Below are 13,154 nucleotides of genomic sequence, written 5' to 3' on the forward strand. Positions count from 1 at the left end.
TTCTACTACTCTTAGTTGACAGATTTTATACATAATATGAGCCACAATGGATACACACTATTTCCTCAGTGTTGAAATGGAGTGATATTAGGCCTGACAAGTCTGAGGGCTGCTGTTTAATTTGAAATGCTTTAATGATATTACAGTTTTATTCTAACTGAATTCAATCAAACTGCATCGCTCCATAATTGCTATGTATAATATTAAACAGGGTGCCTTCTTTACCCTTAACAGGATTCTGTTTTTCCACACAGTTCATGGGCCCAGTCTTTTCTACCTTCATGTTTTTAAGTTATTAATGGAAGATATTAATTATATCAGCTGAAAATTCTCTCCTATATCAAGAGGTAGTTAGATCTTATCCAAAAAAAATACTGCCATGTAGTAAAAGAATAGCTGTCAGCAGAAATCTAAATTTTGTAATCCTATCTAAAGGATAGGATTTTTAGGGAGGATTTTTACATCTTGAGGATTTTTAGGGAAGACTGAATGCAAACAGAACTCAACAGGCAAAATAGCCCTCCAAGTGCTCTACTGAAACCCCGGATGTGTGTGCACGTGTGCATGTAGGTGACTATGTACATGTGTGTGCATGTGTGTCTGATACGTTTGCGTCTGTGTATGCATATTTGTTTGTGCCCATGTGTGTGTCCATGCATACAAATATGTGTTCCCAGTACAGACTCAAATGTGAGGGTTCTGGTTGTACTTAACCACTGAAGCACTGCAAGTGAGTAAAAAATCCCTTGATTTCAAAACCATTAAAGTGGGTGATTCACAGTGGATCAATCCACACTATTTTTCAGCTGGTTTCAAATGTAAATAAACATTCAGTACATATTGTTTTTATGTCAGTAATTTTAGGCCTGCTTTTAGTTTTTTTACACCATGAAATAGGAACAGATACACTTCATGTCATCAGGACAATGTCTCTTTTAATATATTTCCTTAATGTCATACAGCCATCCAAGTTGTTAATGTATTTTCTGAGGTGTTTTTCCCCTTTTCTCATTTACTGAATTTTTTGCAATGTCTCAATAAAAGTTAATAAGTGTTTTGTGAATGCCTAAACTGTGAAAATAATTTTGAGTATTATACCACAAGAATAGTGTCCTGAACAAAGTAGGAAAATCTACTTTTCTGGTTGTGTTAGAGACATATTGTGTTTTGGGATTGTGTTAGAGACATATTCTATTCACCTTTAACAGCATCAAGCAACGCAGTGATTATAGATTATGGAAAGGTAGGGACGCTAAGAATATGCACCCAGGAGTCTGGTCTTTGAAGGCAAAATACCTTCTATTTTCCCATTAAAAAAAAAAAAAAGAATTACCAAGAAGTCAAATTACTCAGTCAGCAACATACAGGTGATTTTCCAGTTAAGGATCCCCAAATCTAGACTTTACTGCCCAAACACTACTGCAATGATCTTCCCATTATGATAAATTGAAAAGGACTAGATGAATAAAATGTGGTCTAATAAAACAATCACTCATAAGTCCACTATCTTATTACAATACTATTTAAATTTTTGCATATTAACTTAGTATCATATCCATGTGTATATATATATACCATATATATATACACATATACATACATACATGTATGTACATGTATATGTATACATATACATGTATATGTACACACACATATATATATACATATACATACATATATATATATATATATATATATATATATATATGCCCACACAGCAGACACATTATTTTCCATTTTCCTTTTACATCATTTATTACAAACCCATGCTATTTCATGACACGATGCCTCGTATTTGCTGCAAAATAATCTAGTTGCAGGGAGGAGCAAGTGTAAACGAATCAAGATTGTCCACGAATTAATATGAATTGAAGCTGGGTGATGGGTCCATCCTGGGGTTCATTACGCTTGTCTATCTACCTTTTTTTTGTATATATTTGAAATACATATTAGAAACAACTAAAGAAGTTTATAAGATTTATATGTTGGAGAATATTTTAAAGGCAAATTAAAATATGCGTAATTATTTGGGAGGTATGTCCATTGAGATACGCTGCCCATTTCAGTTTCCTAATCTACCTTAGTTACTGCATTTATTTTCCTGTGTTTACACATAGCTTCAAATTCAGGTCTCAGCTGAAGCTGCTGCTGTTCCTCTTCAAAGTCCACCAGGTCCCACTCATATTCCATTCTGGCTTGTCGCTGTTTCCAAAACTCCAAAAACAATGTGACTGTAGGCAAAGAAATGTATATGAACAAATATAATAAAGAGATGGGGAAATCAAGTGAATAAAAAAAGAACCCGGTGCTTTTCTCTACTTTAAGAAACCATTTTGGTTGAATGATGGCTCTCTGTCACTACTCTAATGACAAAATTATAGAATTACAAATGTTGTCTTAATACTATGTAGAAACACTGAAACAACTCCTATATAAAAATTCAAGTTAATTTCTTAGCAATCCCTGCAAGGAAGAAAAAAATTCAGGCACATTACTCTCTCTTCATTCAGATAATCTGAAAGAATGTTTAAACTTAACCTTTTATTAACACCTAGATTTTGTTTGCATGCTTTTTACTGAAATCATTCAATGTACATATGTATGTATAATTTTAATAAACTTTCAATTGAAACATAACATATTTACAGAAAAGTACATAAAACACAACTGTACAATTTAAAGAATTTTCACAAAATAAACACTCTCGTGGAATCAGCAACTGTATCAAAAAGTAGAACATGACCAGCACCCCAGAAACACTCCTTTATGACTCTTCTAAGACGTAAGTGTAATATCCTGGCTTCTAATATTATAGGATAGTCTGGCCTGTCTTTGAACTTTACATAAATCGTGTCATACACCATACACAGGTAGTTTTTGTGTTAGGTTTTGTTTTGGTTCAACTTTGCTTGTAAACTCAACCTATATTGCTGTGTGCAGCAAAAGTTCACTTATTTTCATTGCTACATAGTATTGCATTATGTGATAAATCACAATTTTGTTTATTATTGGGTTCATGGACATTTGTGCTACCACCAGGTTTTTTTGCCATTATAGCATTGCTGTGAATATTCTTGCATGTGTCTTTTGGTGGGCATATATCTAAGAATGGAATACTAACACAATATTAACTTATAATTTTATCACCTGTGAAAACTTCAAATTTTAATGTTTCATCTGACTCATTCTCTACCTTTTAAATAATTATAAGGAATTATGAATTCTATCTGTACATTTTTACAGTCTTAATTATATCCTCCCTTAAGTATCCTTATAGTCATTTAACTGATCTCTCTGCTTCCGATATCCCTTTTTTTCAATATAAATATATCCCCTGACTACTAAAGAGTTTTATTTGTTTATTTGCTCATGTATACATCCATTTATGTATTTTTTCCTCATTTTAAAAAAAAAATTATTTTATCGTAAGAACACTTAACCTGCTTAACAAATTTTAAGTCTACAATACCTTTATGTTGACTATGGGCACAATGTCATACAGCAGATTTCTAGGGCTTTTTTACCTTACTTAACAGAGACTATATGTCCATTGATTAGTTACTCCCCTTTTCCCTCACCTCCCTTAACTCCCAACAACCTCCATTCCACTCTCTAATTCCATAAATTTGACTATTTTAGATATTTCATGTAAATGGGATCATTAAAGATGCCTCTGTATGTGACTGGTATGTTACACTGACCATAATGTCTTCAAGGTTCATCCATGTTGTCACATATTGCAGAATTCCCTTCTTTTCAAGGGTGAATTGTATATCATATGTATATATCAACAGTGTGTGTGTGTGTGTGTCTGTGTGTGTGTGTGTGTGTGTGTGTGTGTGTGTGTGTATGGTGTACATATATACCACAGTTTCTTTGTCTATCCATCAATGGACAATTAGGTAGTTTCTACATCTTGCTTATTATGGCTAGTGCTGCAATAAACATAGGAGTGCCAACATCTCAAGATTCTGATTTCAATGATGTGGAATAAATACTCATAAAGTGATATTGCTGGATCATATAGTAGTTCTGTTTTTAGTTTTTTTTGAGGAATTTCCATACTGTTTTCCAGCTGCACCATTTAGCATTCCCACTAACAATGTACAAAAATTCATTAGAATTCTCCACATCCTCACCAGCTCTTGTCTTTTGTTGTTTTGGTATTAGCCATCCTGACAGGTGTAAGATGATATCTCATTGTGGTTTTGATTTACATTTCCCTGGTAACTAGTTACACTAAGAATGTTTTTCATATACCTGTTGGCCATTTATATATATTCTTTGAAGAATGTCTATTTGAGTCCTTTGTCCATTTTTTAATAAGGTTATTAGGGTTTTCTTTTTGTTTTGTTTTTTGTTTTTTGTTTTTTGTTTTTTTTTGCTATTGAGTTGCAGGAGTTCCTTATGTATTTTGGACATTAACCACTTAGCAGATAAATGATTTGCAAATATTTTCTGCCATTCCATGGGTTGTCTTTTCACTCTGCTGTTTTCTGTGCTGCAAGAAACTTTTTAGCTGATGTAGTCAAACTTGTTTTTGGTTTTTGTTCCCTGAGCTTTGATGTTATGCCCAGGAAATCAATGCCAAGACCAATGTAATGAAGTTTTCCCTTATATTTTCTTCTAGGAGTTTTATATAGTTTCAGGTTCTACATTTAAGATTTTACACAATGCTGAGGTGATTGAGTATAGGATAAAGACTCAATTTCACTCTTTGCATGTGGATGTCCAGATTTCTCAGCACCATTTGTTGAAGAGATTATTCCTTCCCCATTGTGTATTCTTGGAACTCTTGTTGAAGATTAGTTAACGATATATGTTGATTTCTGAACTTTATTCTGTTCCACTGGTCTGTATATCTGTCTTTATGCCAGTGCCATACTGATTTGATTATTGTTGCTTTGCAATATATTTTGAAATCAAGAAGTCTGATGTCTCCAGCTTTGTTCTTCCTCAAGATTTACCTGGCTATTTCAAGACTTTTGTGATCCCAGGGGCACCTGGGTGGCTCAGTCAGGCAAGCATCTGACTCTTTAATTTCAGCAGGTCGGTCAAGCATCTGACTCTTAATTTTTGCTCAGGTCATGATCTCACAGTTCATGGGATCCATGGGATCCAGCGCCATCCTGTGCTGCATGCTGACAATACAGAGGCCAACTGTGATTGTCTCTCTCCCTCTCTCTCTGCCCCTCCTCTGTTCTCCCCCTCTTTCCTTCAAAATAAATAAATAGAAACTTCTTTAAAAATTAAAAAAAGGGGGGGGTGGCTCCTGGGTGGCTCAGTTGGATAAGTGTCTGACTTTGGCTTAGGTCATGATCTCGTGGTTCATGAGTTCAAGCCCCACGTCAGGCTCTGGGCTGATGGCTCGGAGCCTGGAGCCTGTTTCCGATTCTGTGTCTCCCTCTCTCTCTGCCCCTCCCCCGTTCATGCTCTGTCTCTCTCTGTCCCAAAAATAAATAAACGTTTGAAAAAAAAAAATCCAAATCAAATTGCAGGTCTTCTATAAAAGTTATCTCAATTCCTCTAGTCAAGAAGTAATTCCTTCCTCCTCTGTACTTCTTCAGCACTTAAAATTTAATGACAGTATGTATTAGATTCTGGCCCAATTAGATTGTGACCTTCTTAAAAACATTATATTTCACTCATTTATTTATTCATTTTTAAATTTAATATTAACTGAAATTCATAAGGCAGAAAATTTTATTCATTTATTCATTTCTTTACTCATGTATTTGGTAGATACACTGCTACTAGGAGAAAAAAGTTTTAAGAGCACAGTATAATTAAGCAGTCTTTTAATATTCCAATGCTTTCCTGAAGGGGATCTACTTGTATACTTAAAAGCTGCTTCCTGAAGGTCTGGCTTCCAATTAGCCTGAACCAGGTGCTAACTCAGATCCTCCCCTTTGGGACACTGACAGTTCTTAGCATACTCCCAAATACTGGGAGCCACCAAGAACATAGAAGGCGGTGGGGACAATCATAGAGGTTTGAGAAACAGTTCACACTGGATTCATCAAAAAGATTCATCTCCTATGCCAGATCACACAGTCATTACTGGGAGAGGTAGCTAATTTATCTAATGTGCAGAAATCAATACAGAGAGACAAAGTAAATGAAGAAACACAGGAATATGTTCCAAACAACAGCAACTAAACAAAAAACAAATACATAAATAAGCCTCAGTAACTGACCTTAATGAAAATAAGATAAATGATTTACCTCATAAAAAGTTCAAAATCAGGGCACCTGGGTGGTTCAGTAAGTTAAGGATCTGACTTCAGCTCAGGTCATGATCTCACAGCTCATGGGTTCGAGCCCTGCATTGGGCTCTGTGCCAACAGCTCAAAGCCTGGAGTGTGCTTCAGATTCTGTGTCTCCCTGTCTCTCTCTGCCCCTACCCCTCTTGTGCTCTCTCTCTCTCTCTCTCTCTCTCTCAAAAATAAAACATTAAAAAAAATTTTTTAGGGGTGTCTGGGTGGCTCAGTTGGTTAAACATCTGACTTTGGCTCAGGTCATGATCTCACAGTTTGTGGGTTCTAGCCCCGCGTCAGGCTCTGTGCTGACAGCTCAGAGCCTGGAGCCTGTTTCAGATTCTGTGTTTCCCTCTCTCTCTGCCCCTCCCCTGTTCACGCTCTGTTTCTGTCTCAAGAATAAATAAACATTAAAATTTTTTTTCTCATTCTCTCTCTCTCTCAAATAAATTAAAACATTAAAAAACATTTTTTAAGTTCAAAATAATAGTCATAAAGACATTTACCAAGGGCAGAAGAATGTTGCATGACCAAAGTGAGAATGTACTAGGAGACAGAAAACATACAAAAGTAATAAACACAAATCAGAGAGCTGAAGAATACAATACTGCACTAAAAATTTCAATGGAGAAAATCCACAGCAGATTAGATCAAGTGAAGAAAGATAAGCAAAACTGAAGACACAGTATTGTACTTCATTTAGAGGAGCAAAAAGATGAAAGAGTGGGGTTAGCTTAAGGGACTATGAGACAATATGAAGCTGACCAACATTCACATTAATAGGCTCGCCAAAGAAGAAAACAGTAAGAAAGGGGCAGAAAACTTACGCAAAGATATAGTGGTTGAAAACTTCCCTTACGTGGGGAGAAAAATATATCAAATCTGAGAAGCCAAAAGTGTCCCAAAGGAGTCCTAAAAGACTCACACTAAGACACATTATAATTAAATTCTCAAAAGTTATATACAAAAAGAGAATCTTACATGCAGCAACAGAAAAACAACTTGTTACGTACAAGGGACAGCCTCATAAGACTATCAGCAGATTTTCACAGCAGAAACTTTTCCAGGCCAGGGGGACTGGCATGGTACAGTCAAAGTACTGAAGGACAAAAACTGCCAACCACGAACATTCTATCTGACAAGCTGCCTTTCAGAACTGAAGAACAGATAGTTTTCCAGAACACAAAAGTTAAAGGAGTTCATCACCACCAGGATGGTCTGTCTGGCCTTATAAGAAGTATTAAAGAGACTTCTTTGATATAAAATAAAAGGATGCTAGTTAGCAACATGCAAACATGTGAAAATATAGATGTCACTAGTTAAGGTAAATATACAGTTAAATTCAGAATACTCTAATGTTGTAATGGTAATGGCTAAATCATTTATAAAATTAGTATGAGGGTTAAAAGACAAAAGGAGTAAAAATAACTATACAATAACTGGTTAATAGATAAACAAGATAAAAAGATGTAAATTGTGACATCAGAAGCATAAAGCATGGAGGGGAGAGTAAAAATATAGAACCTTAGTATGTATCTGAAGTTAATTCGTCTTAGCTTACCAGAGACTATAAGATGTTTTATAGAAGCCTCATTGTACTCACAAAGCAAAACTTATAATAGATACACAGACGATAAAAAGAAAGGAATATAAACATATGTTAGAAAAAATTATCAGGAGGACAAGACAGGAAGAAAGAAACAAAGAAATTATAAAATAGCCAGAAAAAAATTAACAAAATGACAAAAGGAAGTCTACACCTAACAATTATTACTTTAATGTAAATAAGCTAAGTTCTCTAATCAAAAATCTTGGAGTGGCTGAATGAATAAAAAACAAGACCCAACTGTCTGTGAATTGCAGGAGCCTCACTACAGCTTTAAGGACACACATACTGAAAATGAAAGGATGAAAAAATATATGGAAACCAAAAGAAAGCAAGGTTAGTTACATCAGAAAAAAACAGACTTTAGACAAAGGCTGTAATATGGGGCAAAGAAAATCATTACATAATGATAAAGAGGTCAATCAAGCAACAGGATATAATACTTGTAAATATTTCTGCATCTAACAGCAGAACACATAAAGAAATAATATGAATATTAATAGATTTGAAGACAGAAACAGACAGCAATATAATAATAGTAGGGAGGGGTGCCTCGGTGGCTCAGTCGGTTAAGTGTCTGACTTCAGCTCAGGCCTTGACTCCATGGTTCATGGGTTCAAGCCCTGCATCAGGCTCTGTGGTGGCAGCTCAGAGCTTGGAGCCTGCTTTGAATTCTGTGTCTCCGTCTCTCTCTGCCCCTCTCTCGCTCATGCTCTGTCTCCATCTCTGTCTCTATCTCTCAAAGATAAATAATCATGAAAAAAAATTAAAAAATAATAGCAGGGAAATTCAATAGCCCCACTTTCAACAATGAATAGATTATTCAGACAAAAATCAATAAGGAATCATTCAACTTAAATTACATGTTAGGGGCGCCTGGGTGGCGCAGTCGGTTAAGCGTCCGACTTCAACCAGGTCACGATCTCGCGGTCCGTGAGTTCGAGCCCCGCGTCGGGCTCTGGGCTGATGGCTCAGAGCCTGGAGCCTGTTTCCGATTCTGTGTCTCCCTCTCTCTCTGCCCCTCGCCCGTTCATGCTCTGTCTCTCTCTGTCCCAAAAATAAATAAACGTTGAAAAAAAAAAAAGAAGAAGAAATTACATGTTAGACAAGATAGATTTAACAGAGGCCTACAGCACTTTCCACCCAACAGTGGCAGAATACACATTATTCTCAAGTGTGCATGGAATGTTCCCTAGGAAAGATCAAATGTTAGATCAATGCTTCTGAACAAGCAATGTCTCAAAACGAAATCAAAAGAGAAACAAAAATATCTGGAAACAAATGAAAATAGAAATATGACATATAAAAACTTATGGGCTGCAGCAACAGAAGTTCTAGGAGGCAAGTTCATAGTAATAAATGCATGTATTAAGTAAGACATAAGAGAAACCTTAAATAAACAACTTAACTTTAGACTACCTGGAATGAGAAAAAAAAAGAACAAAGTAAGCACAAAGCTAGTAGAAAGAAGGAAGTAACAAAGATCAGAGTGCAAATAAATAAAATAGAGACTAACAAGACAATACAAAAGGTCAATGAAACTAAGAGCTGTTTTTCTTCTTCAAAAGATAAACAAATTACATCAGCCTTTAGCTAGACTTACCAAGAAAAAAGAGAGAGGACCCAAATAAATAAAATTAGAAATGAAAGAGAACACATGACAACTGATACCACAGAAATACAAATAATCATAAAAGACTACTATTAACAAGTATATGCCAACAAATTGGGAAAGCTAGAAGAAAAAATAAATTCCTATAAACACACAACATACTGAGGCTGAATCGTGAAGAAATAGAAATTCTGAACAAATGACTAGTAAAGACCTTGAATCAGTAATCAAACACCTCCCCACAAAGAGAAATCCAGGAGAAGATGACTTCACTCATGCATTCTACTAAACATTTAAATAATTAATGTCAACCTTTCTCAAACTCTTGCCAAAATTATAAGAGAAGAGAAGATTTTCAAACTCATCTTAGGAAGCAGCATTTCTGTGATACTGAAGCCAGGCAAGAAAATTACAAGAAAAGAAATTACAGGCAAATGTCCGTGATGAACACAGATGCAAAAAACCTGAATAAAATAGCAGCAAATCAAATTCAACAATACATTAAAAGGTTCATACACCATGACAAAGTAAAATTCATTCCAGGGATACAAGGATGGTTCTATATGCACAATCAATGCAGTATATTACATTAATAACAAAAATGATTAAAAAGAAACTTATGATCATCTCACCTGATACAGCAAAAGCACTTGACAGAATTCTTGATAAAAATTCTCAACAACATGAGTATGGAGGGAATGTACCTCAATATAATAAGAGTCATATGGGACAAGCCCACAGCTAATACCATTCTCAGTGGTGAAAAGCTGAAAGCTTTTCCTGTATGATTAGTAACAAGACAAGGATGCCCATTCTTGCCACTTTTTTTCAAAGATTACTGAAAGTCCTAGCCAGAGCAAACAGCCAAGAAAAAGAAATAAGTGGCATACAATTTGGAAAGGAAAAAAATAAAACTGTCTCTATTTGCAGATGGTATTAAATTATGTATAGAAAGTCCTAAAGATTCCACCAAAAACAGAATAAAGGAATTCAGTAAAGTTTGAGGATAAAACTTAATATACAAAAATTAGTTGTTTCTTTTTTTTTTTTTTCAACGTTTATTTATTTTTTGGGACAGAGAGAGACAGAGCATGAACGGGGGAGGGGCAGAGAGAGAGGGAGACACAGAATTGGAAACAGGCTCCAGGCTCTGAGCCATCAGCCCAGAGCCCGACACGGGGCTCGAACTCACGGACCGCGAGATCGTGACCTGGCTGAAGTCGGACGCTTAACTGACTGCACCACCCAGGCGCCCCATAAATTAGTTGTTTCTATACACTAACCACATACTATCAGAAAGAAAAATAAAGAAAACAATCCCATTTCTAATGGAATCAAAAGGAATAAAATATCTAGTAATAAATAGAACTCAGGAAGTGAAAGATATGCACACTGAATACTACAAGATATTGATAAACTCAAGATGACACAAATAAATGGAAAGATATTCCATGCTTACGGACTACAAGAATCATATTGTAAAAATGTCCATACTACCCAAGCAATCTTCAGATTCAATGCAATCCCTATCAAAATTCCAATGACATTTTTCAGGGAAATAGAACAAACAATACTAAAATTTGTATGGAACCACAAAAGACCTGGAATAGGCAGAGCAGTCTTCAGAAAGAAGAACAAAGCAGTAGGCATCACACTTCCTGATTTCAAAGCTATCGTAATTACACTTTATAAACTATATTACAAATCTATAGTAATCAAAACAAGATCATAGTGGCATAAATTTCACAGAGGAGCCAAGAATATTCAATGTGAGAAGGATTGTTTCTTCAATAAATGGTTTCGTGAAAACTAGATATTCATTTGCCAAGGAACAAAGCCAAATCCCTGTCTTAGACCATATACCAAAATCAACTCAAAATAGATTACAGACTGATTGAGCCTAAGATCTGAAACCATAAAACTCCCAGAAGAAAACATAGTGGGTAAGTTCCTTGACATTGGTCAAAGCAATGATTTGTTGGATTTAACATAAAGGCTAAGGCAACAAAAGCAAAAATAAACAAGTAGGACTTTCAACAAACTAGAAAGCACAGGAAAGGAAACCATTAACAAAATAAAAAGGCAACTTACAGAATGCAAGAAAATATTTGCAAATTATGTATTTGATAAGGGGTTAATATCATTTTTCATATATCTGAAGAAATCATACAACTCAACAGCAAAAAAACAAAAACAAAAACAAAAACAAAACTAATCCAATTAGAAAATGGACACAGTGGGGCACCTGGGTCAGTTAAGCCTCTGACTTCTGCTCAGGTCATGATTGTGGGTTCAAGCCCCATGTGGGGCTCTGTGCTGACAGCTCAGAGCCTGGAGCCTGCTTTGGATTCTGTGTCTCTCTCTCTCTGCCCCTCCCTTGCTCTCTTTCTCTCTCAATAATAAATAAACATTACAAAAAAAATTTTTAAGGCAATTCCATTCAGTCATAAATACACACACACACACACACACATACACACACATTCACATATCTGTTACCCTGGAAGGAGTCTTGTCACTCAGTTTTTAATAAAAATATAGATTTAAAACTATGTATATCAGTTATGTAAAATTATATTTATACACATGCCCACACACATGGAAAAAAAGATTCTGAAAAACTATGGCCATGATAATGTTTCCATTTCTAGTAACTTTAACATTATTTTCTCCCTGCTTTTATATACTACTTAAGTTTCCTATGATGAGTATGTATTTTCATTATGAACAAAAAGTTTAAAAAAATAAAAAGCATTTCCTATCTGCCACTACAAAGCATAGGAAGCATTATTTTCACGTCTCAACCTCTTGAACTAGTGTTATTCCTTTAACCAAGAATGTTGTTTTCTTCACATCTATTCTGCCAACGCATCCTTTGATTCGGCTTAATGATTTATTAGTGGCTGTACTAAAATAAATATCTCCAAAGTTCTGCTTTCCTAGAATTCGGCCACGAGCCTCAAAAACCAAAGGTAAACCAATTCATTACTAACGTAAACTTTTCTGAAAGAACCGATGGTAACACCTCCTCAAAATACTTCAAGTGTCTGGGTGTTCCGCATATGGCTGTGTCTCTGTTTGCGATGAAGTATGAGGTTGGTGTTGGTACACCATCTCTCTATGTGCAAACAACCGAAAACCACTATATTTGCTGTAATTTGTGTACCTCTCGTTCACTGCTGATTCCAAGTAATGATCGAGGAAAAATTTGGCAGCTACGTGATGAAGATGTATTTGTACTTAACAACGTCGGGGTTATTAGACAACTGCTGGTAAGATTTGACTATTCTCTGTTCTTTGAATTGAGGCCACTGTCTTCAGAGCAGAGCAGCCAAGCACAAGTAGTGGAAACCCATAAATCTTCACGCACATCCACAAATTTTGGTGTCTTTTTCCCTGGACTGAGCTACCCTGGCTCCCTTGCCCAGTTTTTAAATACACATATTTGTGATTATTAAATAATTTTTTTAATTGGAAAGAAAAAATCTATTTCTTCCCAGAGTCCCCTGAAATTTGGGACATGTTTTGGAAGTCTTTAGGTTTCCTCCTGCTGAGTTAGTCTTTACGTAAAATATTTTCCTCACTGACAGCAGGAACAAGATGAAAAAAAAGAAGAAAAAAGATGAAACACTGGGACATTTCCAAAAATAAGGGGAATTCTACTTTATATGGAAGATTT

At 35.5% G+C, this 13,154-nt stretch overlaps 1 protein-coding gene across 6 annotated transcripts in view; it reads right to left on the reverse strand.

The window, feature by feature from the left end:
• ANO5 (anoctamin 5) overlaps positions 1 to 13,154 on the reverse strand; it is a 91,952-nt gene that overhangs the window by 22,260 nt on the left and 56,538 nt on the right. For all 6 annotated transcript variants that reach the window (XM_040495618.1, XM_040495617.1, XM_040495614.1 and 3 more), the window contains one exon: positions 2,080 to 2,231. In XM_040495618.1, coding sequence (XP_040351552.1) covers positions 2,080 to 2,231 — 152 coding nt within the window. The remainder of the gene's footprint in view (positions 1 to 2,079; positions 2,232 to 13,154) is intronic.

This window comes from Herpailurus yagouaroundi, unplaced genomic scaffold (assembly GCF_014898765.1).
Source record: "Herpailurus yagouaroundi ecotype Mexico unplaced genomic scaffold, PumYag 187, whole genome shotgun sequence".
Classification (NCBI taxonomy): domain Eukaryota; kingdom Metazoa; phylum Chordata; class Mammalia; order Carnivora; family Felidae; genus Herpailurus; species Herpailurus yagouaroundi.